Below are 23,645 nucleotides of genomic sequence, written 5' to 3'. Positions count from 1 at the left end.
GACAGTATGCACTTATATAATGAAGACATCCCAAAGCTTGCAGCAGAGTTTAAGAAGAGATATGGTCGCGAACTTATAGGAAAGAACCTTGGTCAATTTCATAGCGACTTTGCAGAAATAACACCTGGAAAACAAAGTTTAGCTTATAAAAGTATTTTCTGTGGAAAGAAGACCTACATAGACTTACTCACTAACGATTTAAATGAAGTTGCATTTCACTGCAGAATGAAAGGCGTGAAGCAAGATGTTATTGCTTTAACCGCTAATGAAATGTTTCCTGAAGCTATACAATGCTATTACAATGAAGATAAGAACATTCACATACCTGTTGGAACATATGACAAAGACTCTGAGTTCAGTTTAATGAAACTTTACAAAGCACTTCATGATGGTCAAGAGATTGCATTCGACTTATGTAAGTCATGTCAACCTTGCTTTGCTGAAAAGTTCAACTTTTCAATAACGACTAAAACAAGCTTTATTCGTAAGTTGAAGTTCTGAGGTCATTTATTTTTGTCAGCAATGAGGTCATTCGTGATAAAAATAAAGCTAGCGTAGATTTTACAATACTGCGATGGTAGAGTTTAAGAGTTGTGCTTCAATGTAGAGACAGTCCTTCCCATCTGGAGGCAAGAACACTGGACATTTATGGTCATGAGTGGGAGACATGTCTATCCAAAACTCACGATTGAAGCCAGTTAATTTATAGTATTTAGGGTTAGGAAGTGGTGAAGTTCTTGTATGACCAATGAACTCATTTTCAACGCCTTTGGCTATATTAGAGTAAAGTATTGCTTGCTTTCTATCCCAAATGCCAGGTGTTACAATCTTTGAAAATTCATTTTTCCTCGGAAGCATTGCATCATAATTGAAAACATTCTTAAAATCATCACTTGGTTCGGAGATTTGAAATCTTATACGTAATGGATTTTCTTTCTTTTTAGCGACTTCATTGAATGGTGAGAATACAATGAATTGACAGTCATGAGTTCCATCTTCATTTTCATTAAATTCATAATGAAAGTCTATAAGTTGTGGCTGACTACCTTCTTCTTTCAGTTGTGCAAGAAACTCACGTAAAGGCTGTAAAGTTTGTACTTCAATGTTGAACTTTTTCTCGAACATCTCATTAAATGAAATCATACATTGCAATGTTGTATCGTCTTTAAAGTATTTGTATATGTGAATGTTTTGGGCGCTTAAAGACTGTTCGTCATTTTCTATCTCGACTTGAAGTATAAAGTCAACCTTTCTGAAAGCACGTGTTATATACATAGATGTTATGCCAATGTACTTCTCTTCATTTATGTTCACAATCCAGTCTGTTGGAAACTTAAACGTTACTCTGTTCCCCTTTATTTTGACGTCAGGGTTTTCACTACTGAACGCAACAGATAAAGGTATTTGTCTATACATTTATTCGGATAAAAATAAACCATTTACTCTTTCTTTGCTTCAGCTTCTTTAGCTTTTGCTTCTTCTCTAGCTTTTTTCGCCAGCAAACGTGGGTTCTTCTGTCTTCCAGCAGCTAATGCAGCTAGTTGTTTTTCACTAAGTTTTCTCTTTGGTCTCTCTGGCTTTTGTTCTTGTTTTTGTTCCTTCAGTTCGGATAAAATTTGCTCGCGAATTTCTTTCTTCAATGCTTCAACATCTATGACCCTTGGGTCTTGTCCGTAGGGCTTGTCTGAGTCATTTGACTGCAGATAAAAAACAAAATTAAAACTTTAACCGATGTAAAATGAGCTTGTCAAAATCAGAGCGAGAGTCTATTATATTAAATGACGCAAGAGGAATACAACATCCTTTCTATTACGTAAGTCAGAGTAAAGATGGTAAAATATACGTAAGAAAAAGAAAGGTCCATTAGCGAATGCAGAGAGCGACAACATTAAGGTGCATGGCAAGGGTGAAGTCCACGAAGCCCATATAAAACCTTCTGTTCAAACTGAAAAGTCAATAGAACAGAAGAAAAGAAGCCAGATGTACTTTCAATAACGAACCAAGAGCTTATTGCAAAGTTCGTGAATTTCATTGAAAAACAAACCGAGTCAAAGAACCCTGACCCGCCAGTGAAAGAAGTTGAGACAAAAGAGAATGTACAGTTCATTGAAAATGTCAAGAAACAACTTCCACCACGAATACCAAGAAGAAGAGTGAGAATAATGAAGTAAATAGATATTTTTATCTGAAGTAAATACATGCAGAACGAACAGCTAAACGAATTTACTCCAGCAGAGCATATTCATCAGATTCGCTCATATTTCGATATCATAGACAATGCAGTTCAAATTGGTGACACTAATAGAAAATATTCTGACGCAAAGATTCCATCACAACCTGGAACTGCTAAAGATAACACATGGGTAACATTCAATCTCTCACCTCCTGGTGAAAATATGTTGGACCTTTACAATACATTCATTACGTATAAAATGGAAGGTCAATTTATTGCAGATAAAGAAATTGGTTCAGGTTCCAATAAAACAAACCCACCAGGATTTTGGATTGGTTTCGATGACGCTTTCTATGCAGTTGCTGGATATCAAATCCTTGCAAATGGTCGTATCGTATATTCTCAAGACAACGCAAGAGAAGAAGCATATATAACTTCAAACTCACAAACTACCGAACAAATAAAGAAAGTAGATTTTTCTCAAAGACTCGACATGAAGATGTATGGAGTCATTCGGGAACATGCAGAACAGGACAAATTGTTAGTGGTCCAATTACAGCAGGAAAATCATTTGATTTTAAGCTTCGTTTAAGAATTCCTGTTAGAAGATTCCTTCCATTAGAAGCTATTCGATTTATTCCAGCTTTTGCAGGAAACATTCAGCTTAAAGTAAAGTTCAGTAGCGACGCCTTACAATGCACATCTATATCTGTAAATGATATCATTGCTTTCAATCCAACTCTTAAAGTTGCATTTGCTTCAGATTCAAATCCACCGACAAATAAATTTGTTCCATGGAATGAACCATTCACTATGATAACGAAGGCAGTAGAAGCTAGTGGAACAGTTACTATTACAACTGTAACCAGCAACTATTTCGAACAAAGATGGATTTTAATGAATGTTTCATTCATCCAAAGTCATTCTCTTTAGACCCTAACATTTATACAGAACTTGTAGAACATTATACAAACGAGGCTTTATGTTTTCCTGTTAAAGTTATGGATTGGATTCCTATGGACGGTTCATTCTCAAAGAATACAGATAGTTCAAGTGCAACATTTACAGCAGCTTATACGCCTATTAATGTTAAAAGTATTTGGGCACTATTTAGAAAGAAAGACAACTATTATGTTAATTTTGAGAACCCTAAGTTTAAATATCTTCAGCTTTCCATGGGAGCTTATGGAAATATGCCTGCAGAACCTGAAAAATCATATGGACCTGTATTTTATGAAATGGTTGCGAACGCTTGCAATACAAACAATGATATGATAGGATTTAATGAAGATGTTATGAGGTCATTGGTGGATGATGGTAGTGTGGAACATAAATGGGATAGCTATGACAACACACATTTCTTATGTGGTTTTCCAACAGAAGTGGACTTTTGCTTCCAGCAAGGTCAAACATCTACTGCTCCAATAACATACAAATTGTCTGTTAAAGGACCTATTGAACTAGCAACTGAAAATGTACCAAAGCCACTTATTGGATTTATGAGGGATTGTTGCTTTGCAATACAAGTAAGACAGTCAGGCATACCAATAATAAGACTTGACGACTATAACTTAGCACTGACGACAGTGAGGAATAAAGGATGAACGTTTATTTTTAAAGCTTATAAATGAGTTCTTCATCAAGCTCTCGTGAACCTTCACCATCTATGAAACAAACTTTACCAAACGATTATGGAGCACCTATTGAATATTTCTTACGAGCTGCACAATGGCAAAGAGCAGTTCACCAAGGTTAGGTGTTCCACCAGCTCCTGTCAAAAATAGCATTTGGTCAAGTCCTTATATAAATATGGTCTCCCACTAGGTTTGCTAGCTACAGCAGGAGCAGTTATGATGTTGAAAAGAAATAAAGCAAATGTTATAAATAATACTGAAGTAGCTGAAGTTAAACAAACTCCAACACCTTCGTCAAAACCAACGCCTTCACAAGCAAAACCTTCAATGACTCCTGAACCTATGGAAGTACAAACTCCTGTTCAAAAGTCAACTCCTAAACCGACTCCAACATTTAAACCAGAACCTACTCCTCAAATAAATCGTAAAACTCCTGCGTTTCCTTACTGAAAAAATAACGTTATTTTTATTTTATTTGAACATTTTTATTTGATTGAAATGACGACTAAAGTCACTGAAGCAATGAAACAAAAATTTTTGGTAGAATACATTAAATCAGGAGCTTCCAGAAGGTTTTTACGTTCATACTATGAAGGATGGTAGAGTTCAGTTTAGAAAGATAAAGCAACCATTAGATAGAGAAGGAATTTAAGGAAGATTAAACTTCATGAGGACAACATTGCTGAACTTAGAAGAAGTTAGAAGAGTTGGAGAAAGGAAGAGAGTTATAAAGCAATGAATTCAAGGTTGAAAAGAGGTAGAAAGAGGTAGATCACCACTTCACCTAAATTATTTTTGCGCTATGTTTTCATACGTGTGGGGTGGTGATATCATTAATTTTTAAGTTTATTTTTTATTTTATTTATGTAAATGACGAAAACTATTGAGATAACAAACTACAACGGTCATGAGTTCAAGAATTTGTTCTTCGTTCCTCGTGAAAATACATTCTATCAGATACGAGGAGAAAGGTAAAGTTAGTTTGAGCGTTTATGAAGGAATGAAGAATGGAAAGTTTATACAAGCATACGATACAAACGGTAAACGTGTTTCATTAGCTTTGTCAAAACTTACTAACATTTATTTTGACAGTGACTTTGACCTATATGAAGAAGAAAGTGAGTCAGAAGATTATGAGCTGTTATGTGAAGCACAGCAATGGGAGGAGTTGCAATACTTTTGTAAGTGAGAACGTTTATTTTTACATTAATGAAGTCGTTAGTGGTTGGCGGTTTGTAAATATTTAAGGTTAAGTTAGTGTTGTCGTTTGTGTTGTAAAATATACGTTAACGGTTTTGTAAAGTGTCAAATTCACAAGTATTGGGTAAAGTGAAACGCAGTGCCTCCATACACGACTTATGTATACTAACTATTTGGTCTCGTGAGAACATTGTTATAAAATCCAGTATAAGTGAATTTGCTGAAGAATCTATATTATGTCTTTCAAACTACATGTATTCGCCACCGAAGCATTATAGTATAACAAACTTTGTCAGTAAGTTTAACATAAGACTTGTCGAACCTTCTTCAATGAAAGATGTTGTGCTACCTAAAGATGGAAAGGATGGACTCATTATTGAGATGATTTTAATTGCATATTAAATGAGCTTGTTCTTGAAGGTCATTCATGATGAAATAACTGTTGTAGAAGATGTTAGCAATTGTTCAGATATTTTATTGAGAATAGATGAGATAAGAAAGAAGTTTATGAATGAGAACGTTTATGTTTCATTGACTTTCTCCAGTAACGAGAACTTTTATGAGATAATATTGAAGAGAGATGATTTTAATATGGGGTAAATGGTAGCTTGGGCAGCTTTAGGCGCAATGGGAACAAAAGCATTAGCATTTGGAGCAAAAGCACTTGGAGCTTATGACGCAGTAAATAAAATGAGTGGAGGAAGGGTTTCAAAGACATTAGATGCAAATAAAGGAAAGATTGGAGGCTGGGTTGCAAAGAAGTTAAGATTAAATAAAATGGGGCTCATAAATAAAGCATCCAATTTGGTTGCGACTGAGTCAGAAAATGCTTTAGGAAAGGACGATGAGTTTGCAAAACACGCAAAAGACTTTAATGACCAGATGAAAGGTGAAACAATGCATTTAAATAGAGTCGATGGAACTAAAGAAAATGTTTCTTCTCCACTAGTAGTTCTTCCATACGGACCTTATGGAATGTATGGAAACCCTTATGAACGACCATTTGACCCATTGACTGGTGGAAGTAACTGGTATCATTACGGACGAAGAAGAAAGACAGTCAAGTTGGAGACAGACGTGAAGAAAGCAACTAAAAAGAAACCAAGGAAGAGAGTTATAAAGCAATGAATTCAACAGGGTGAAAAAAGAGGTGAAAAAAGAGGTGAGATCTCACCACTTCACCTAAATTTATTTTTGTGCTATGTTTTCATGCACATGCATTGTGTCGTGGGGAGTTGCCATGGGCAATGACCTGCGCACAATATATAACGTACAGAGAGGTGAGATGAGGTGGTTTATGTGATAAATACTTTACGTGGCAGAAATAGTTTAAGGTTATTAGAAATATTGCATCTGTGATGTAAAATATACGTTAGTGGTTTTGTAAAGTGCCAGATTGACATATTTTCGGTAAGATGACGCGCAGTGCCACCGTACTGAAAATATGTATACTAACTAAGTCTCGCTCTTGGTTTAAATCTCTTAGTGTCCTTATGAAGCGGTTTATGATACCGAGTATGTTATGGTTATGGTCTTCAGTAGTGTAGTGAGTTATGTTATGCTTAATGAGAAAATCTGTGATTTCATTGCTGAGGTATGCACTGTCTTGGTCTGATGTTAAAGTACTTGGGTTATGTACTGCTACAAACTTTTGTAAAACTCTTAACACTTCACGAGTTCCTTTATTCCTCATTGGATATGCATATGCTTTGCGAGTATTAACATTTATGAAGATGAGGAATGGTTTATGTCCTCCTTTTCTGCTTTGAATGAGAGTGTCAAATTGGTATGCGTCAGGAGTATTGGAGTAAATTGGTAAAAAGTAGTCGTAAGGGTTTATTTTTGTTTGATGTACAACATTTTTGTCAAAGAACCTTTTAACTTCAGCTCTGTTAGTAAATCCCCAACTCTTTGCAGCTTCATTGAACTTCTTAAATGACCTCCATGGATGTTGTTCGAATACTTCTTTCAAACTCATTTAAGTAAAGTTAAAGATTTTAAGCTCTACGATAAGCCTGCAAAGCAGGCTCAAGCGCGTTCATTGAACGCGGTACCATGCGAATACAGTCATAAATGGTGGCATATAGTCTGCACCAGAACCTGTTGAATTTGTTGTGAAAGTATGTGAATGGTTTCCATTCCATGTTGTTTTATGCTGAACCACTTTTGATGTATATTCTGTTGGAGAATAAACATTATCGCTGTTGTAATCTTTTTGCCACTGATTTAAGAAACTACCATCAATAGTATGTTGATGGTCTCCAGAATCGCTTGTAGTTCCTGTGTGCTTATGTGGTGGAAGATTTGCTTCACTAATTTTCTTTGAGCCTCCTGTTTGCTTTGAAGAGTTAGCACAGTATAAGAATTTGTCAATAATCTGTTCCCAAGTACCAAAACCTAAAACACTTGCTGGATTTGTTGAGTTCATTGACGTATAAATAGAGCCTATAGGATATAATGTTTGAAGTATTTCAGTCTTTAATGTTTGAAGCTCTGTTTTGTCAGCTTTGTCCTCCATTATATCTTCATAGTTTTTAACTTCAACGATTTGAATGAAAAACTCCGGATTTAAACCCATATCCATTTCAGCAGTTGAGATTAGGAATTAATACGGCCTGGTAAATAAAACAAATATTTTTAATATTTTTTAATTTTTTAAGGGTGCACTTATGCTCATCTGACACAGCCTTCAATTCAAATGTTTAAGGTTAAATTATCAGAAATTTGAATTAATGTCAGATGGGCGTAAGTGCAGCCTTAATATTTCATAAAACAATGTTGCATATTAAAAGAAAGATAATGTAATAAAACAATGATAAATATGAATTCAAACGAAGCGCCATTTGGATAGTTATTTTGTTAGTTGTTATTAATTTGATAATTTGTGAAGATAATTGTATAATATTATTGGAATTGACGCCCCAAATCATTTTTGATGCTTGATCTGGGCATTCGAATACTTTATTTGGCTTAAGGCCACGGTAATTGCACCAATTTTCATTTTTTAGCTGCTCTAAACTTGACATATCAAGCTTTGTAAAAAATTTATTTAAAAATTCAATAACTCAAACTTGAGAGAATGTCTGAAAGTGATAAGTATGCCTTTAGGCCGTGACACTTGTTGTCTTAAAAATCTTAGTTAGAAAGAAAGAATTTTGCATTAATGATGTTTCCGAGCAACGATACCACATGAAAGCTTATACAAATTTGTTCTATGTTTAGTATCTCATTGACAAGTATTGAATAAAATTGAAGAAGATGAAAGTTCAACATGTGACAATTGAATTATACAATGTGGAGTTTCCTTGTGTGTTATGAGCTCATTCACATGCTAACATTTTGGCATAATCTTACTTTGCCATTTTTCCTTATTTAAACCCATTTTTGGAAAGATTTAGTTAATTTTATGGTTTTTATTTGGTGTGAACTTATTTGGCTGAAATAAAAACAGAAATATGAGCTCACACTTTGTAATAAATTAAAAATATTGCTGATCAAAACTTTTCAATTTTTTTACCAAATCTGGTAAACAAATAATTTTTTATTTGAAAAATTCAATCTGTGTCAAGTATTGGAATCAAAAATATCCACGTTTAGAACTATTGCATTATCATTCATTTTTGAAAGGTGGAAAAAAAGTTGCAAACAATCATTATGATAAGTGTGTACTTAGCACGCTATGATGATTATATAAGAACAAATGAAATGCTTTATCATCTAAAGACAGAAGAGTCCCTTGAAGAACTTACCAATATGATAATTTCTGTTTTAGTAAACAAGTATAAAATGCCCATTAACGATCTGATAATGAGTATTTTAAACGCAATCAAATTCAACTATGGATCCACCAAGCTTTATATTCAAATACTTAATCATTTATCAAATGAATATCAAATATTTTCAAAAAGATTATTAAGTATCGAGGTTTTAGATTTTGCTTCCAATTATTTGAAGAAAGATCATACTAATAATATGATCAATTTATGGATTGAAACATCCTCAGAAGCCTTGGAAGTTCAAGAAATGATTAAGAATGATGATATCCAAAAATTCAAGGTCTATGCTTTAATGAAACCAATAACAGACATTTCAATAGCAATTCCATGTTTTCAAAGTTTATCGCCAATTGAAGCATGCTGCTATTTTGGATCTGTGAATATTTTTTATTATCTAAAAACAAATATGAATACCAAAATTACAAAGAAATGCCTTCGATACTCATTTATCGGTGGGAATATAGCTATTATCAATGAATGCCAGGTATATCATCAAATAGATAAAATTTGTCTGAAATTTATTATTTATTCCCATAACATTACATACTTCGAATATATTTTGGAGAGGTTTCCATCAAAGATCAACGATTTTGATTTATGTGATATTGTTAATTCATCGAACCTTAAGGCAATGATTCTTTTTCTTGCGAAACATAACAATAATGTATTTTCAATTGATACTATTAAAAGAAAAATAATCAGATATACAATTCAAAAGAATATTAAAGAAATAATAGAATTAATTCTTTAAAAGGAAGAAGATAAACAAGGTTAAATAGCCCTTCATGTTGCAGTAAAAAATAATAATAGGGAAAAACAAAGATTCATAGCATAATTGTACAAAAAATGCAAAAGATCTTATTTTGTTTGGTGCTGATATAAATCATAATGGAATAACTCCCCTTCATAATTCAGCAAAAGGTGCAGATAAAAATTCCGAAGATAATAATAGTGTGATATATGTCCAATATTCTGTATTACCTATACAAGGTACGATGGGAGCTCCTTTTTAGCGCCAGCGGGGGCACATGAACCACTGGTCGCCCAAAGTGGGGGAGAATCCGATAGGAAAAATATAAAAGTTTTTTGAAGAAGATATCACCTGAATATAAATATTGATGATTTTCCTCAACATCATTGATGTTTATATAACATAAGTAGCATACAGCATACTTTTAAGATAATTTGTCATCAACTTTTTTTGACTATCGCAGATATCTTGTAACATAAGAGGAAAGTTCTTCTTTGATAATCATGATATTGATCAACATTATGCTCTTTAGATCCTTCATGCGTTTATTGAATGACTTTTACATGAACAATTAAATTATTCAAAATTTAATTGCTAAGTAAGATGTTTGATTGAAAATAAAAGAATGAATTCATTCAAGGTGGGCATAATTCTATTCTAAGAAGGCAATTAGTGATATGAAAGGACTGAGGTAAAAATATGACAAAAAAATGGCGAATAAAACAACATCTTTATACTTAGGAAATGTTGAAATATTCGATTCCGAAGAACAAGCAATTGATGAAATTTATGATGCCATTGGATATAAGCCAATAAACATACGTTTTATGAGAGATCCAGCATCCGGAAATCAACTTAACTATGGCTTTATTAAATTTAAGAATGCATCAGAAGCAACAGAGGCCATGAGACTCTTGAAAGGCTCATTGATGAGGAGAAGGCCAGGAGTTCGTTGGAATGTAAATTGGGGAACAGATAAAAACGAATCCACAGATGCAGACAGTCTTGTTAAAGCCGAAGGATATTCCGTATACGTCGGAAATATTCCAAATACCATTGATGATAACGCGTTGCTTGACTTTTTCAGAAATTACATTCCCTCAGCGATCAATGCACGTATTGTTTATGCCAATGGAGTTCATAAAGGCTTTGGCTTTGTTAAATTCTCAACTTACCAAGAATGCTTAAGCGCAATTGAAAAGTTAAATAATGTTAACGCCTGGGGACGCCCACTCAGAATTTTCGAAGCAAAATAATAGAATTCTTGGTGTCAACCAAAAAATAACACAACTCTTTACATTTCCCAACTTGATCCAAATATTATCAATGAAGAGATTCTTACATCTACTTTCGGCCGCTACGGTAATGTAGTTTCCATCAAGATCGATCCAGTTAATTCAGCTGGGCTTTATTGAAGATGGAAACCATTCCATGGCAGAATCAGCCATGAACCACTCCAAGGAGCCAAATTCGGCGGCACATCAAAATGCGCTATTAACTGGGGCCTGATGTCGATGATTCTTCTGTAAGTGACAAATCTTCCAGAATTTCGATTCCTTCAATGAAACCGACCAAACAAAACAGAGAAATTACGTAGAATTCTACACAAAAAATATCCACAAGATTATTAACATAATTCAGTCGATTTCGGAAAGTCAAAGAGAGCTTCCTTTACCAAACACAGATCCTCAAGTTGCGAACCGTGCTTACGCCAGACAATCTATTCCTGCATCAACTCTCTTGATACCAAAGAATTTCACGATTATATTCCAAATGATCAGAACATTTGGTATTTTTAATGCAGTCTTTGTTCATTTTATAATACTAAACATGTAAATTTTGCAGTTTTAACTACTAATTATTTTTTATTAATAAAGTTTTCAAAATTTTACTGAAGTTTTTGGATTTTGATCCATAAACATTGTAAATCTATTAATTTTACGAGCATTTGCAATATGTAAAATACTTTTCCTATAAAATTTACCAAATTTTATTCACAATTTCCTAAAAATGTATGAATTTAAACCCTCATAAAGCGACTAATTAATGGGCTATTAATGTCAAAATACAAATGATTTTCAATTGATTAGTGTTCGGGTACTTATCTTATCAATTTTTTGTGAAGAGAAATTTTATCTGAACACTAAATCATTTTTCGATAATGTTTGACTGGTTTGATGAACCAATTGTATACTACAGACGCTTTGCCCCAATGCGCTCCGGTGTCTTCGATTACATGTCACGTTGGATGGACTCTGTAGATCGTGAGATGGAAGAAGCATTCGGTGACTTTTATGATGCATTTACTCGTCGCCAAGTTCCTCATGATATGATCGAAGATGGCAACAAGAAGGAGAACAAGAAGGGTGCTAGCAAGAAGGGCAATGAGAAGCCAAAGAAGGAAACTAAGCATGAAGAAAAGGAAGCTGCCCAAAGCGAAGACGAAGTCGATGATGAAGAAAATCCACAATACTACTCAATCACATCATCAATGTACAGTGGCTCCGATGGTATCCAGCATATGCACCGTGAAGAAGTTGATTCAAAGAGTGGACTTCGCAAAGTTGTAGATACAAAACGTATCGGCAACAAGTCTGTTACTGTTCACGAAGTTACTGATAAGGATGGCAAAGTTGAGAAGCACCAAACTTTGAAGAACATCCATGACGATGAACTCGAAGACTTCTTGAAGAAGTGGAATGAAAGCAATGTTCCAGCACATTCCTCTCTTCCAGAACCAAAGGACAAGCCTAAGAAAGAAGAAAAGAAGGAAGAGAAGAAAGAAGAAAAGAAGGAAGAGAAGAAAAAGAAGTCTCAGTAAGAAAAACAATGACTAATGTATGCTAGCATGAAATAAAAACTTGAATTTATATAAAACAACAAACACTCTTTTTGTCTATGTAATATTATAAATTGAGATTTTCAGATTTTTAATTGTCACTTTTTTGTATTTGTAATATGTTATTTGCTTTTTCTTCTTTTGTAGCATCAACTATTGATGAATGCGTTGCTCCACGTGAGTATAGCATTTTAGATGTACCAGGAAAGAACTACACATTGAAATATGTATCTGTTCTCACTCGTCATGGTGCAAGATCTCCATTAGATCCATTCTTGGAGAGACAGCAGAGAGGTATATGGCGCTGTGATTCTGAAGATGCTCAAGCAGCTCACATGGAATCAAATCCAGTCGTTAAACCAAGAAGAGTTAAAACAATTCTCGATAATAGATTTGCAGAATACCCACCAAATTGCAAACTTGGCGATTTAATCATCGACGGTATGATCCAACACAAGCTTTTAGGTCAAAAATTACGTGAATTGTATTACGAAAAATTACACTTTATTCCCGAATATTTAGACCCAACAGTCGTTTTCGCTAGATGCACGGCTTACGATCGCACATTTAGAAGTGCAATTTCATTCATGTCTGGCTTATATGAACCAGCAGATCCAAATGAAGTTTTAGAAATCACAACAGGATCCCCATCATCAGATTCTCTCCGTCCAAAGAAAGACTTTTGCAAGGACTTCAATACAATGGCAAACGATTATTTCGGATCAAAGGAATTTACAGATTATTATCAGGAAACACTTAACTCAGTTCAACCTGTAATTAATTACCTCAACGTTACAGATGTTTCCTACTCCAAGCTCGATAAGATTTGCGATTGGGTTACGACAATGTTCTGCAATGAGCAGTATATGCCTGATGAAATCACATCTGACATGATCACAACATGCAGAAGATATCAGGGAACAATGCTCTACGGACTTTACAACAAGACAAGAGGTGTTGCCTTCTCATATGGAATGAGAGAAGTTTTGAAGTACCTTGATTCATATATCAATGGAGAGTCCACACAAAGATTCGTTCTCCTTTCAGCCCATGACTCGACCGTCGCTGCTTTCCTTTCCTTCCTCGGATTTAAGAACGATTTCATTCCTCCTCTTGCTTCCCACATCGTTATGGAAGTCTACAACGATGAAGCAGAGTCTGAATTATACGTAAGATTCGTTTTCAATGGCCAACCACTGAAGATTGATTTAATGGGCGACCAAGAACTGTTCAAGCTTCATGACTTTAGACAAAAGATTGGCCAATACCTTCTTTATTGCCCGGAGATGCCTTAAACTTATTTCTATTTATAAATTTTAAAAATTTTTTGAAAGACATTTTAAATCATTAAAATTTGGAAGCGAAAATATCTGATTTTGGAATAATTATAGTTGTCGATTCTTGTTCATGACTTATATTTCCTAAATTTTCCTTTTTCAATGTAAATTTCGAAATTGAAATGGTTTCAATTGAAATAAAATGTTTGGAAATTGAAATTCATATCTATCATCTACGAACTAAATGGACCCTACAGTTTAAACCATTATGAAATATAATTGACTACATCGGGTGAATTTTCTTTTTGATCAAAATTATTATACTACTATATGCATTATAATTCAGCAATTACAAAAATTTGAATGTACTACAATCACTTTTTGAATGATACTATTGATCAAATTGAATTCTCATCATATCACTTTGCGTCATCAGCTTTTCGTAATCGAAACCTATTTTGTACAATAGCCAAATAATATAAACTAAATTCCACCAATGATTTTTATAAACAAAACGGTCAATTTATACTCCTTTTAAGGTATATTATTTGGGCAGAAGAAATTGTGCCAAAATTGTATTCAATTTCCTCTCTTTAAAAATTTCAGTAAAAAACTTTTTGTGAATTTTACATTGTGAATATTTTGCTCTGAAAAAATGACTTTTATTAGACGCTCTGCTAGGGCAAATGAAAAAATAGCCTCGTTACCAGTATCAGAGCCATCAAAGGAAACTAAAATTATGTCAGAGTCAGCGAAAGCTTTTATAGAAGACAAATTCACTCAGATGTTTCAAGAAACTTCAGTTCGTCGAGATAAATACAACGCAGTTATGAATTCTCCAAATCTAAATCAAGAAGAAAAAGAAAAAATTCTCTCGCAATATGCACAAGAAGAATCAGATTTTGCAAGGAAATCGCGTAGTAAGATTAAAACGTCAAGATTTGAGCGTATTAAGTTGATTGGTAGGGGAGGGTTTGGCGAAGTTTGGCTTGTTAAAGATAATGAAGATCGGAATTTTTACGCATTAAAGGTTTTACGTAAGGCTGATATTATTATGAGCGAACAGATTCAAAATGTTCGAACAGAAAGAGATATTCTCGCACACTCCGACAATCCGTGGTTTACTTATTTGAATTGCTCCTTCCAGGATGAGGAAAGATTATACCTTGTCCTCGAATACGTGTGTGGCGGAGACTTAATGAATGCTCTTATTAAAAAAGGTGTTTTCGATAACGACACAGCAAAATTTTTCATCGCTGAGATGACATTAGCTGTGCATTCTGTTCATGAATTACACTTTTTACACAGAGACCTCAAGCCAGATAACGTTTTGATTACAGAATCAGGTCATATTAAGCTTACTGATTTTGGTCTTTCAAAGAATTACCAAGAGAACGATACACGTTTCCAGAAACTCAATGATGAAATCATTGAGCTCATTTCTGGACGTCCTTTAGACAGACCATTCCATGATAGAGGAACAGAAATAGGAACATGCTCTTATACAGCGCCAGAAATCTTAATTGGCAAGCCACCAACTACTTTATCTGATTTTTGGTCGTTAGGTGTCATTCTTTACGAAATGTTATACGGATTTGTCCCATTTATGGGTCAAACATCAAGAGAAACAGCTCTTCGTATCATAGCATGGAAGAGATGTTTAGTATATCCACAGATTGAAGGTCATCCAGTTTCTCCATTGGCTGTTGACTTATTACAACATCTGTTGTGCGATCCAGAGGACAGATATGGTTTTGAACAGATTATTGTCCATCCTTTCTTCCAAGGATTCGATTTCGACAATCCATTTTCTAATTCTCCGCCAATGGTTCCAGTCATTAAATCACCAACAGATACATCTCATTTCGATGAGATAGAACCAAGCGAACAACCTTTGGCTGCTTCAATTCCACTTGCAAATATTTCTCAATTTGCATTTCTCGGATTTACAATTAAACCAAAGTTTAGTCGCATTAACCGAAGGATTGCCTCCGTTGACTAGTATAGATTTGTTCCTGTTGTTTTTCTGTTTTGCTCATGCATTTATATTATAATAAATTTTTGTTTTTTATCTCTCAACTGCATATAATTGTTTTGCTATACCAATGCTCATTTGAATTACGGTTAATTCGACCATAAACAAATAAAATAATTTGAAAATTTTATAAGTCGATAAGCAATACAAAGTTTTGCTTGATAAAATATTTTTATCTATGAATATACTTATCATATAAACTATTAGCTCAAATGATGACAACGATTAAAACGGTTACCCGCATCAACTTGAATGACTTAATGATTGATTGTCCGAGATCTAGTTCATCGTCACAGCTCATATATGATTCTCAAGCCAACATCCATTGGAACGTAGAAGGATCTTAGGGGCATTAAGAGAGAGGACTATATTCATTCAAAACAACATTCCTCCACCAATTTTACCAAAAACAATTGTTACGCCAAAAATACAGCCAGAAATAACTTTTGATGACAAAGCAGAGATCAAAGAACTAGTATCAAGGATCAATGACCACGTCAACCATATTTTGGCCGCCCAAGAATGCTCTTTAGAAGACAAACTTTACGACATTGACGCACAAACTCAGCGAAACCAAATACTTCAAGAGGAGCTAGAAAACAGACTCATTAAGATACAGAGACAGCTTGCATCTATGAAGAGAGAAAGCCAGTCAAAAACTCATCAATACGTAACTCAAAGACCCGAATTTACATCTACATATTCAGCTACTCCAAAGCCAATGAGAACGTATCAGAACGATGACTCTCCATTTGTTTTCAAGAGAATATGATACATTTTCATAAACTAAACATAAAAATTACGTATATAATTTTTTTTTATTAATAAACAAAATAATCATAGTAAATTTGGAATACATTGTCATCTACTTATATATTGAGAAACTGATTTACTGAACTGTGATGTAATTAGTTTCAAATAATATTTTCTAATTGGATTTATATAGTTTGTCCCAATTTTCGAGCAGTCTTTGAACAGCAGATTGCTTTTGGATACCAACAAATGTGACATCATCATCCTGGTAGTCTTCAAATTGAATTGAAGGTTTTCTTGGGAGAATTACAACATCATTATCATCTGAAGAGCTACTAGAGCGATAATCAGATGATTCTAAACCCTTCATAATCAAGCTTTTAGCGTAAGCTCGATTTGCAGGATTCATAAATGATATTTTTTGTAACAAAAATTTTGGACATAAATTCTTCTCAATTTAAAATTTTTGTCATTATAGACACATGTAAACTATGAAATTGGCAAATGTCAGAAAAATAGTGTGATGACTCAACTTTGGGTCGGTAACACTGTAATTTGGAAAGATGAGGAATCACTTATGAGTGATGTCAAGCAAATGACAGGAAAGCAACCTAAATCTTGCTGGTTTGCAAAGGATAAAAGCACAGGAACTCATTTAAATTACGGTTTTCTTGTTTTCGCTTCGAAAAATAATGCAGCTGAAGTAATCCGTCTTCTCAATGGTACAGAGGTCCCGAATAGCAACGGAAACAAGTTCAAACTTGGTTGGGGAAATACAACTTTTGAATCCGACGCAGATACGATTGCAAAAGCAGAAGGCTTTTCATGTTACGTTGGTGGATTGCCATCTAGTGTTAAAGAAAGCGAGTTATTAGAGTTTTTCAAAAGATATTTTCCAAACGCAATAAATGCGAGACTTATTCGCGACGAAAAAGGAAATTCGAAAGGATACGGTTTTATTAAGTTTAATAAGCATCAAGAAGTGATTGACGCCATCCAAACTTTGAATAATGTTAATTTTAAGGGCCATCCGCTAAAAGTAAAGGAAGGAACACAGAACAGAGTTAGTACAAACGAAAACAACTCCCTAGATGTCAAAAATACTACTCTTTTTATTACAAATATTGATCCGGACGTTGTCAAAGAAGAGACACTTTTACAGAACTTCCATCAATACGGCAATGTTCTAAGTGTTAAAATCGATCCAAACAATCAATCTTGGGCAACAGTTGTCATGGAAACTCATACATCAGCAGAAAGTGCCAAAAACGCGCTTTCTGGATCCCAATTTGGTGGCACAACAAAAGCTGTTATCGAATGGGGTAAAGCAATTGATGATGCACCTGATACAAAACAAACAATTGTAGTTCCTATTTTAAATCCACCAAAAATCAGTAAAAAGAAGCAAGCTGCTTTCTTCAATGAAGAAAATACCAATAAAGTTGTCAATATTATGAGGATTTTCTCAGAACAAAATAGACAAAAACCACTTGAAAAATCTAACCCGATTATCGCAAATAGAATGGCTGCTTCATCAAGCTTAGACTTATCTCTTCAATATGAATCGCGTTTATACAGTCAAAATGTTCCTGAAGAAGCAAAATTCTGGTATTATTAAATTATTTTATAATTTTGTTTGTATTATAGAATATAATGATAAAGTTATTTGTTATAAAAGCATAGATTTCTAATTTTAATGTTTTTAATCTTTTCAACATTCATTTAAGTGTAATGTTATCTTAAAATGATGAAATGCGAGTGCAAATATTCTTAAAAGTATGTAAAGAAGCATCTCCTGTACTTTTGCTATTAAATGTATCTTTTTTTCGAGATGATTTGATGAATTTAATCCGAAATCTGAAAGAAGAAAATCGAATTTGCAATTTTAACCGATTATATGTTATGTATCAAAAAAAAAAAAAAAAAAAAAAAAAAAAAAAAAAAAAAAGGTAGTGGGGCTTCCAGGCACTTCGTGCCTTCTAGCCCTGATGTTGATGTTTAGTATAAATGAAGTTTTTATTCGGAGGACTCTTCTTCTTCCTCCATTGCTTCTGGGAAGAAGCCTTCTTCTGGGTCGAAAACATTATATAATGTGTCGCTTTTCACAAATTATATATGTTTTCATGTTTTGTCACTTTTCTGTCACTTTTCAGGTAAAAACATTTTTATTATATATATAAAATGAATTTTACAAAACCACCGTTACCCTTCTTTGGAAATAAGAGTAGATGTAAAGATATTCTATTGAGAGAACTTAAGAAACTACCGAATGGTCTAACATTTGTAGACTTGTTCGGTGGAAGTTTCTATATATCTCATTTGTGCCATACAATATTTCCTGACTCAAAGATTATATGCAATGACTTCGACAACTATATGAACCGTCTCAAACATATACCAGACACAAACAAAATATTGAAAGAGTTAAAAGAAAAGATACCTATAGGTAAGATGGAACGTATACCATTAGATAAGAAAAATACTGTCAGAGAGGTTTTGAAAAAGGCAGAGTATATTGACTGGGATAGTATATCTGCTAGACTATTATATAGTGGTGCTATAAGAGTTCATGACATTGAAACACTTATGTCAAAAGTTTTATATCTTAACTATACAAATGTTTTCAAAGAGAACATAGAAAAATATATTGAGGGTATAGAGTTTGTGAGATGTCATTGGACAGAGTTGTATGAAAAATATAAAGACAAGGAAAATGTTTTCTTTATAGTGGACCCGCCGTTCTATAACACATGGGATTTTCAATACCAAGTAGACTGGACTTTGAGAGACTCTTTAGAAACTTTAGACGTTTTACATAACCATCCATGCTTTTACTTTACATCCGATAAAAGTGGTTTGGAAAGTGTCATGAGATGGTTAGAGGACATACATGACTATGAGTTTAGATACGATAAGATAGAATATGAGAGAGGTCCTATAAACTGGAGAAAGTGTCATAACAAAGAAATTTTACTAGTAAGTAAATGTGGTTTGAAATAGGACTACTTGTTTTAGGTTTTTTCCATTGTGTCATTTACTTATTTGACGTGGCAGAAAAGTACAGAGAATATGAAGATGAACCAATGCCTGCAAATGTTCAGCATATGTACTCGTAAGAGATATTTTTATCTAATATTAAATGGACGCACAGAACTTAGCGAATGCACAGCAACCTGGACAACCAAACCCAGAGAATATTCCAAATGAAGTTAGAATACAAACTGCAATGGCAAACTATGGTCAAGTGCCAACAGATGTACAAATGCAAACTGCCATGTCAAATGACGCTGCGTTAGGTTTGCCACCATGGTATGCAAATATGAGATGGAAAGAGTTTTATACAAACCCCGAAGTGGGATATAAACAACTCTATGCAGATGACGCGAACACAGGAGTTGACCCAGAGTATGTTTTCTACCAGAGGAGAAATAGAATGTATGAGCTCCAGTTAAAGAATGCTATGGAACTCAGAAGGAAACGTAAGAGACTAGGTGGACATTAGATTTTTACATATAGTAAAATGGGTTTCTTTGGAAGAATAGGAAACTTCTTTCGAAATGTTGGAAGAGGTATATGGAATGGAATAAAATCTGTCGGAAGAGGAATTTGGAACGGAGTCAAAAATATTGGCAAAAGAGTAGGTCAGTTCGTTGGTATTATACCTAAAGACCCTGAACCAGAAGAGCAAGCTCCTGTTATACAACAGCCTGAACCTGCACCACAGTCTAGTTGGCAACCAAATCCAACACCTCAACCGTATTAAAAAATCATATTTTTACCGTTCGATAGTAGTTGTATATGAAACTAAGTTCTAAGTAAAACGCGTGTATAATGGAATTATTCTCTTTCTTCCATCTGTAGTAAACCATACTTGAAAGTCTGAAATACTTCCACTTGGTGGTTCGTATAGCTTTGTAGGTTTTTTCGTAAAAGTCATTTGCCAAGCATAAAAAAGAGTTTTGTGCACCAGAAAATGAAGCATGAACTATAATAGCATCTGAGTCGAAAACATTTTCATATGTTCCATTAGGGTTTTCGACTTCATAAAAGTTCGGGTGTACTGGATATTCTGCAGGCTGATTTAACATCCTCAAAAATCTATACCATGCCAAGTTGTTATATTTTGTAGAAATATAAACGTCTTCTCCAAGGTCTTCTATTCTATTGATTTTAACAGTTGCATTTTTCCTGTCATATATAATATCGAGATGGTACTCTCCTTCGTCAATGTTGTACTGTTTTGCATATTCGAGATAGATATCGTTTATTTTTTCTTGAAAAGCTTGAAGAGTTGTTTCTAAGTTTACAAGCAAATTCACTTGTAAAAGTTTTCCCTGTTCAAATTTCTCATACGTACGTTTTTCTTTGTTATAGTATCGAACTTCAAAACCGACCGTAAATGGGAAACCATGTATGGCTTCTGAAATGAACTTCATTCTACGAAAGCCAACAGCTTTTGTGACGGATGGGTCTCTTAACCATCTTAACGGGTAGTCAAAACGATAGCCTTCATGCTTTACGGTCTCTGTCTCAAACTTTTGACCGACATTCGTAAAAAGTTCATCTAATGGTTTAGTTGTAGCAACTCTTGAATTTTCTTTTTCTATTGAAAGCATATTTTATCTAGAATAAAAATGTCGAAAGAAACAGCGTCTATGAGAGAAATACAACACAACCGACAACTCATTGTACAAGCTCTAAATAAGAACACAACAAACTTTTCAAACTATTCTAAGATATCTGAGTCATTGAAAGAAGGAAACTTAAAACTGACGATAAACCCATTGACAGACGAGTTTCTGTTTCAAGACAGTAAGAACCATACTGTCTGTATAAATCCAACAAAAGGAACTTTAAACGAGAAGCCTATAAAAGAACTTCTTTTGAAAGCAGATGTTGACAACAAAGCTGACAAAGAATATGTAGACGATGCAATAGCAAAAGAAGAAGAAAGAGCTAACAATGCTTATGCAACAAAAGAACATACTCATCCTGAACTAGCAGACAAAACATATGTTGACAATAAAATGTCAAGTGAAGTGACAAGAGCTGAAAACGAATATTCTAAAAAGACTCATACACATTCTATATCTGAAATAACAAACTTACAAGAAACCTTAAACAGGAAAAGTGACGTTGGACATACACATACATCTTCTGAAATAACAGACTTAAACGTTAGCCTTGAAAAGAAAGCAGATAAAACATATGTCAATGAAATATACCAAAGTTTAGTTGGAACAAAAAATATTGAAACTATTGTTGGTGACTTTTCTGTCAATGAAGAAAATAAATATTTTAGATGTGAGTTTGTACACTCCTTAAGAAATGGTATACGGTATAAACTCATTCCGAAAAATAACAATGAAATGTATGTAAGCTATAAAAAGAACGATGGTACACAAGTTAAAGTTCCATTAGACAACAACTGCTACTTAAACTTCTATGGAGACGAACAAAAGAAATATTTAAGAGTTTATGAAATGGCAGATATGACATTGCCTGACCCAGCTCCAGCACCATATTATTATGACTATGGAGATGACGTTAGAACACCACATGTAGATGAACAAAAGCTAACATTATATTTAGATTTTTATAGATATAAAAGATATAATGCAATAGAAAAAACGAGAATAGTATACTATTATGAAGATGACAGAAATAAATATTATAGTCAAGACTTTACCTACCCTGAAAACATAAGATTATATTATAAAAAATATTCTAACACAAACCAGAAGAAACCTGAAATAGTTGCACTATATTTTAAGTTCAAAAGAGACAATCCTATAATATCTCATATGTTTGATTTAATGAACCCAGTAGGTTCTATTTATACATCTATGGAAGCAAGAGGTCCTCAAGTAATGTTTGGTGTTGGTGCATGGGAACAAATAGTCGACAGGTTTTTGTATTGTGCAAACTCTTCAAAGGAAACAGGTGGAAGTAAAACGATTTCGGGTGAAAATTTACCTGCACACAGTCACTACATAGATTTAAGTACATCTCAAGCAGGTTGGCATAAGCATAGATATTGGGATTGGTCAGGAATGACAAAAGGTAAAGGATATGATGTTAAAGACGACGTTAAGTTTGCTATAAATTGTTACTGGGATGACACGCAGGGAGAAGGAAACCATACACATTTCGTTTCAGGATATACACAAACAACGGGACAAAGTAAAGAATACATGCCACCTTACATGACAGTTTACGCATGGTATAGAATTGCTTAGTCGTCATTTTCAACTTCTTTAGCATATTCGTCAGGAGTTGTCTTATATTTGTTAGGAACTGTCTTTGAAAGTATACCACCTTGAACTTTGACAAGTTTGAAACGAGGTCTGACAATAGTAGTTTTATCTTCTGCTTGCAGTCTGTACATTTTGCCATGTTTGCCTAAAACTTCATAATATTCTCTTGTATACTTTCTTCTATTTTTACGAACACGAATGTGAGTACCTGTCGGGTACTTGTTGTTGTCATAGTCAATAGTATTTTCATATGGGTCGCGTTTAGGTATTTCTATTTTTACTTTGTCACCTTTCTGAAGTTTGAAGCCTGGCATTCTTTCTTGTTTGTCTCTTTTGACTAAACTATTAAATATATAGTCTTTCTCTAAGTCGGGGTTGTTTTTCATTTCTTCAGGGGAGTGGTTTCCCAAACCTTTTTGTTTACGGTTATTGTAAATATTTAAAACTTGTCTCATCTTTGCCATGGAGAAGTGTCTATATTTGTCGTCATATGACATTTCATCTACCTCACCACCTTGTGGTTGGTTTAAGTCTCTTAAGATTTTTATACAACTGTCAATGACACCAAGAGCAGAATGGTTTTGGTCGACAATGAAATATTGGTTTACATTTTTTGAACGCAGATAGTTTTTAATATCGTCTGATTTGAAAGAACTTTCACAGTCAGATGTCAGTTTTGTTGGATGGTATTTGTCAACGAATATTGTCAAAGCAGTTTTCACATCTAAAATATTTTTGGACCATAATGGTATGGCTTCACAGTATCTTGTGTTTTGACCAACAAATATTAGCCAGTATGGTGGTCCATCTTCTCTATACCTCGGAATGTTTTCCAAGATATCCATAAACCAAGCATTTGGTGTTGAACTAAAGATTTTTATCATGAGTGCTTTCTTTGTTGCCTTAGAAACATAGGGGTCCTTGTTTGGATTCGTCATTTTTTAACCCAT

At 34.0% G+C, this 23,645-nt stretch overlaps 14 protein-coding genes and 2 pseudogenes across 16 annotated transcripts, besides 4 other annotated features; 12 read left to right on the top strand and 4 right to left on the bottom strand.

The window, feature by feature from the left end:
* Positions 1–5,160: part of a mobile genetic element that runs on past the window's edge.
* Positions 1–7,477: part of a mobile genetic element that runs on past the window's edge.
* TVAGG3_0912380 (organellar and viral DNA polymerase type B) lies at positions 226–501 on the top strand (the record flags this gene model as incomplete). The annotated part of the gene is made up of 1 exon (XM_051251856.1): positions 226–501. The coding sequence occupies one exon, from the start codon at positions 226–228 to the stop codon at positions 499–501; it is 276 nt and encodes a 91-aa protein (XP_051077430.1).
* On the top strand, positions 2,199–3,770 carry TVAGG3_0912370 (annotated as a pseudogene). Its single transcript has one exon. A coding segment is annotated over exon 1 (1,572 nt).
* On the top strand, positions 3,801–4,257 carry TVAGG3_0912360 (annotated as a pseudogene). The gene has a single exon. A coding segment is annotated over exon 1 (457 nt).
* On the top strand, positions 5,608–6,135 carry TVAGG3_0912340 (protein of unknown function, DUF4107 family; the record flags this gene model as incomplete). Its single annotated transcript, XM_001295387.1, has 1 exon — positions 5,608–6,135. The coding sequence occupies one exon, from the start codon at positions 5,608–5,610 to the stop codon at positions 6,133–6,135; it is 528 nt and encodes a 175-aa protein (XP_001295388.1).
* On the bottom strand, positions 6,380–6,985 carry TVAGG3_0912320 (integrase core domain containing protein family; the record flags this gene model as incomplete). The annotated part of the gene is made up of 1 exon (XM_051251855.1): positions 6,380–6,985. The coding sequence occupies one exon, from the start codon at positions 6,983–6,985 to the stop codon at positions 6,380–6,382; it is 606 nt and encodes a 201-aa protein (XP_051077429.1).
* A 264-nt stretch (positions 7,478–7,741) lies between the features above and the next one.
* Positions 7,742–7,764: a mobile genetic element.
* An 800-nt stretch (positions 7,765–8,564) lies between these two features.
* Positions 8,565–10,922, top strand: TVAGG3_0912290 (RNA binding; the record flags this gene model as incomplete). The annotated part of the gene is made up of 1 exon (XM_001291650.2): positions 10,245–10,735. A coding segment is annotated over one exon (491 nt), but the record flags the coding sequence as incomplete, so codon positions are not given.
* Positions 10,923–11,690: 768 nt separating this feature from the next.
* On the top strand, positions 11,691–12,406 carry TVAGG3_0912280 (myeloid leukemia factor family; the record flags this gene model as incomplete). Its single annotated transcript, XM_001286646.2, has 1 exon — positions 11,696–12,355. The coding sequence occupies one exon, from the start codon at positions 11,696–11,698 to the stop codon at positions 12,353–12,355; it is 660 nt and encodes a 219-aa protein (XP_001286647.2).
* An 86-nt stretch (positions 12,407–12,492) lies between these two features.
* TVAGG3_0912270 (acid phosphatase protein) lies at positions 12,493–13,668 on the top strand (the record flags this gene model as incomplete). Its single annotated transcript, XM_001286647.2, has 1 exon — positions 12,493–13,668. The coding sequence occupies one exon, from the start codon at positions 12,493–12,495 to the stop codon at positions 13,666–13,668; it is 1,176 nt and encodes a 391-aa protein (XP_001286648.2).
* Positions 13,669–16,484: 2,816 nt separating this feature from the next.
* TVAGG3_0912260 (uncharacterized protein) lies at positions 16,485–16,861 on the bottom strand (the record flags this gene model as incomplete). Its single annotated transcript, XM_001297747.2, has 1 exon — positions 16,614–16,847. One exon carries the CDS (start codon positions 16,845–16,847, stop codon positions 16,614–16,616), a length of 234 nt encoding a protein of 77 aa, XP_001297748.1.
* Positions 16,862–17,663: 802 nt separating this feature from the next.
* Positions 17,664–18,056, top strand: TVAGG3_0912250 (RNA binding; the record flags this gene model as incomplete). The annotated part of the gene is made up of 1 exon (XM_001288528.2): positions 17,664–18,056. A coding segment is annotated over one exon (393 nt), but the record flags the coding sequence as incomplete, so codon positions are not given.
* Positions 18,057–18,356: 300 nt separating this feature from the next.
* Positions 18,357–23,645: part of a mobile genetic element that runs on past the window's edge.
* Positions 18,620–19,438, top strand: TVAGG3_0912240 (phage tail repeat-like family; the record flags this gene model as incomplete). Its single annotated transcript, XM_051251854.1, has 1 exon — positions 18,620–19,438. One exon carries the CDS (start codon positions 18,620–18,622, stop codon positions 19,436–19,438), a length of 819 nt encoding a protein of 272 aa, XP_051077428.1.
* On the top strand, positions 19,578–19,940 carry TVAGG3_0912230 (uncharacterized protein; the record flags this gene model as incomplete). The annotated part of the gene is made up of 1 exon (XM_051251853.1): positions 19,578–19,940. The coding sequence occupies one exon, from the start codon at positions 19,578–19,580 to the stop codon at positions 19,938–19,940; it is 363 nt and encodes a 120-aa protein (XP_051077427.1).
* TVAGG3_0912220 (serine threonine-protein phosphatase family) lies at positions 19,959–20,201 on the top strand (the record flags this gene model as incomplete). The annotated part of the gene is made up of 1 exon (XM_051251852.1): positions 19,959–20,201. One exon carries the CDS (start codon positions 19,959–19,961, stop codon positions 20,199–20,201), a length of 243 nt encoding a protein of 80 aa, XP_051077426.1.
* TVAGG3_0912210 (uncharacterized protein) lies at positions 20,703–21,054 on the bottom strand (the record flags this gene model as incomplete). Its single annotated transcript, XM_051251851.1, has 1 exon — positions 20,703–21,054. A coding segment is annotated over one exon (352 nt), but the record flags the coding sequence as incomplete, so codon positions are not given.
* TVAGG3_0912200 (phage tail repeat-like family) lies at positions 21,073–22,309 on the top strand (the record flags this gene model as incomplete). Its single annotated transcript, XM_051251850.1, has 1 exon — positions 21,073–22,309. A coding segment is annotated over one exon (1,237 nt), but the record flags the coding sequence as incomplete, so codon positions are not given.
* On the bottom strand, positions 22,674–23,633 carry TVAGG3_0912190 (uncharacterized protein; the record flags this gene model as incomplete). Its single annotated transcript, XM_051251849.1, has 1 exon — positions 22,674–23,633. One exon carries the CDS (start codon positions 23,631–23,633, stop codon positions 22,674–22,676), a length of 960 nt encoding a protein of 319 aa, XP_051077423.1.

This window comes from Trichomonas vaginalis, chromosome I (genome assembly GCF_026262505.1).
Source record: "Trichomonas vaginalis G3 chromosome I, whole genome shotgun sequence".
Taxonomy (NCBI): domain Eukaryota; phylum Parabasalia; order Trichomonadida; family Trichomonadidae; genus Trichomonas; species Trichomonas vaginalis.
The sequence above is the reverse complement of the archived record's forward strand: the minus strand, read 5'-3'. Positions and strand labels throughout refer to the sequence as shown.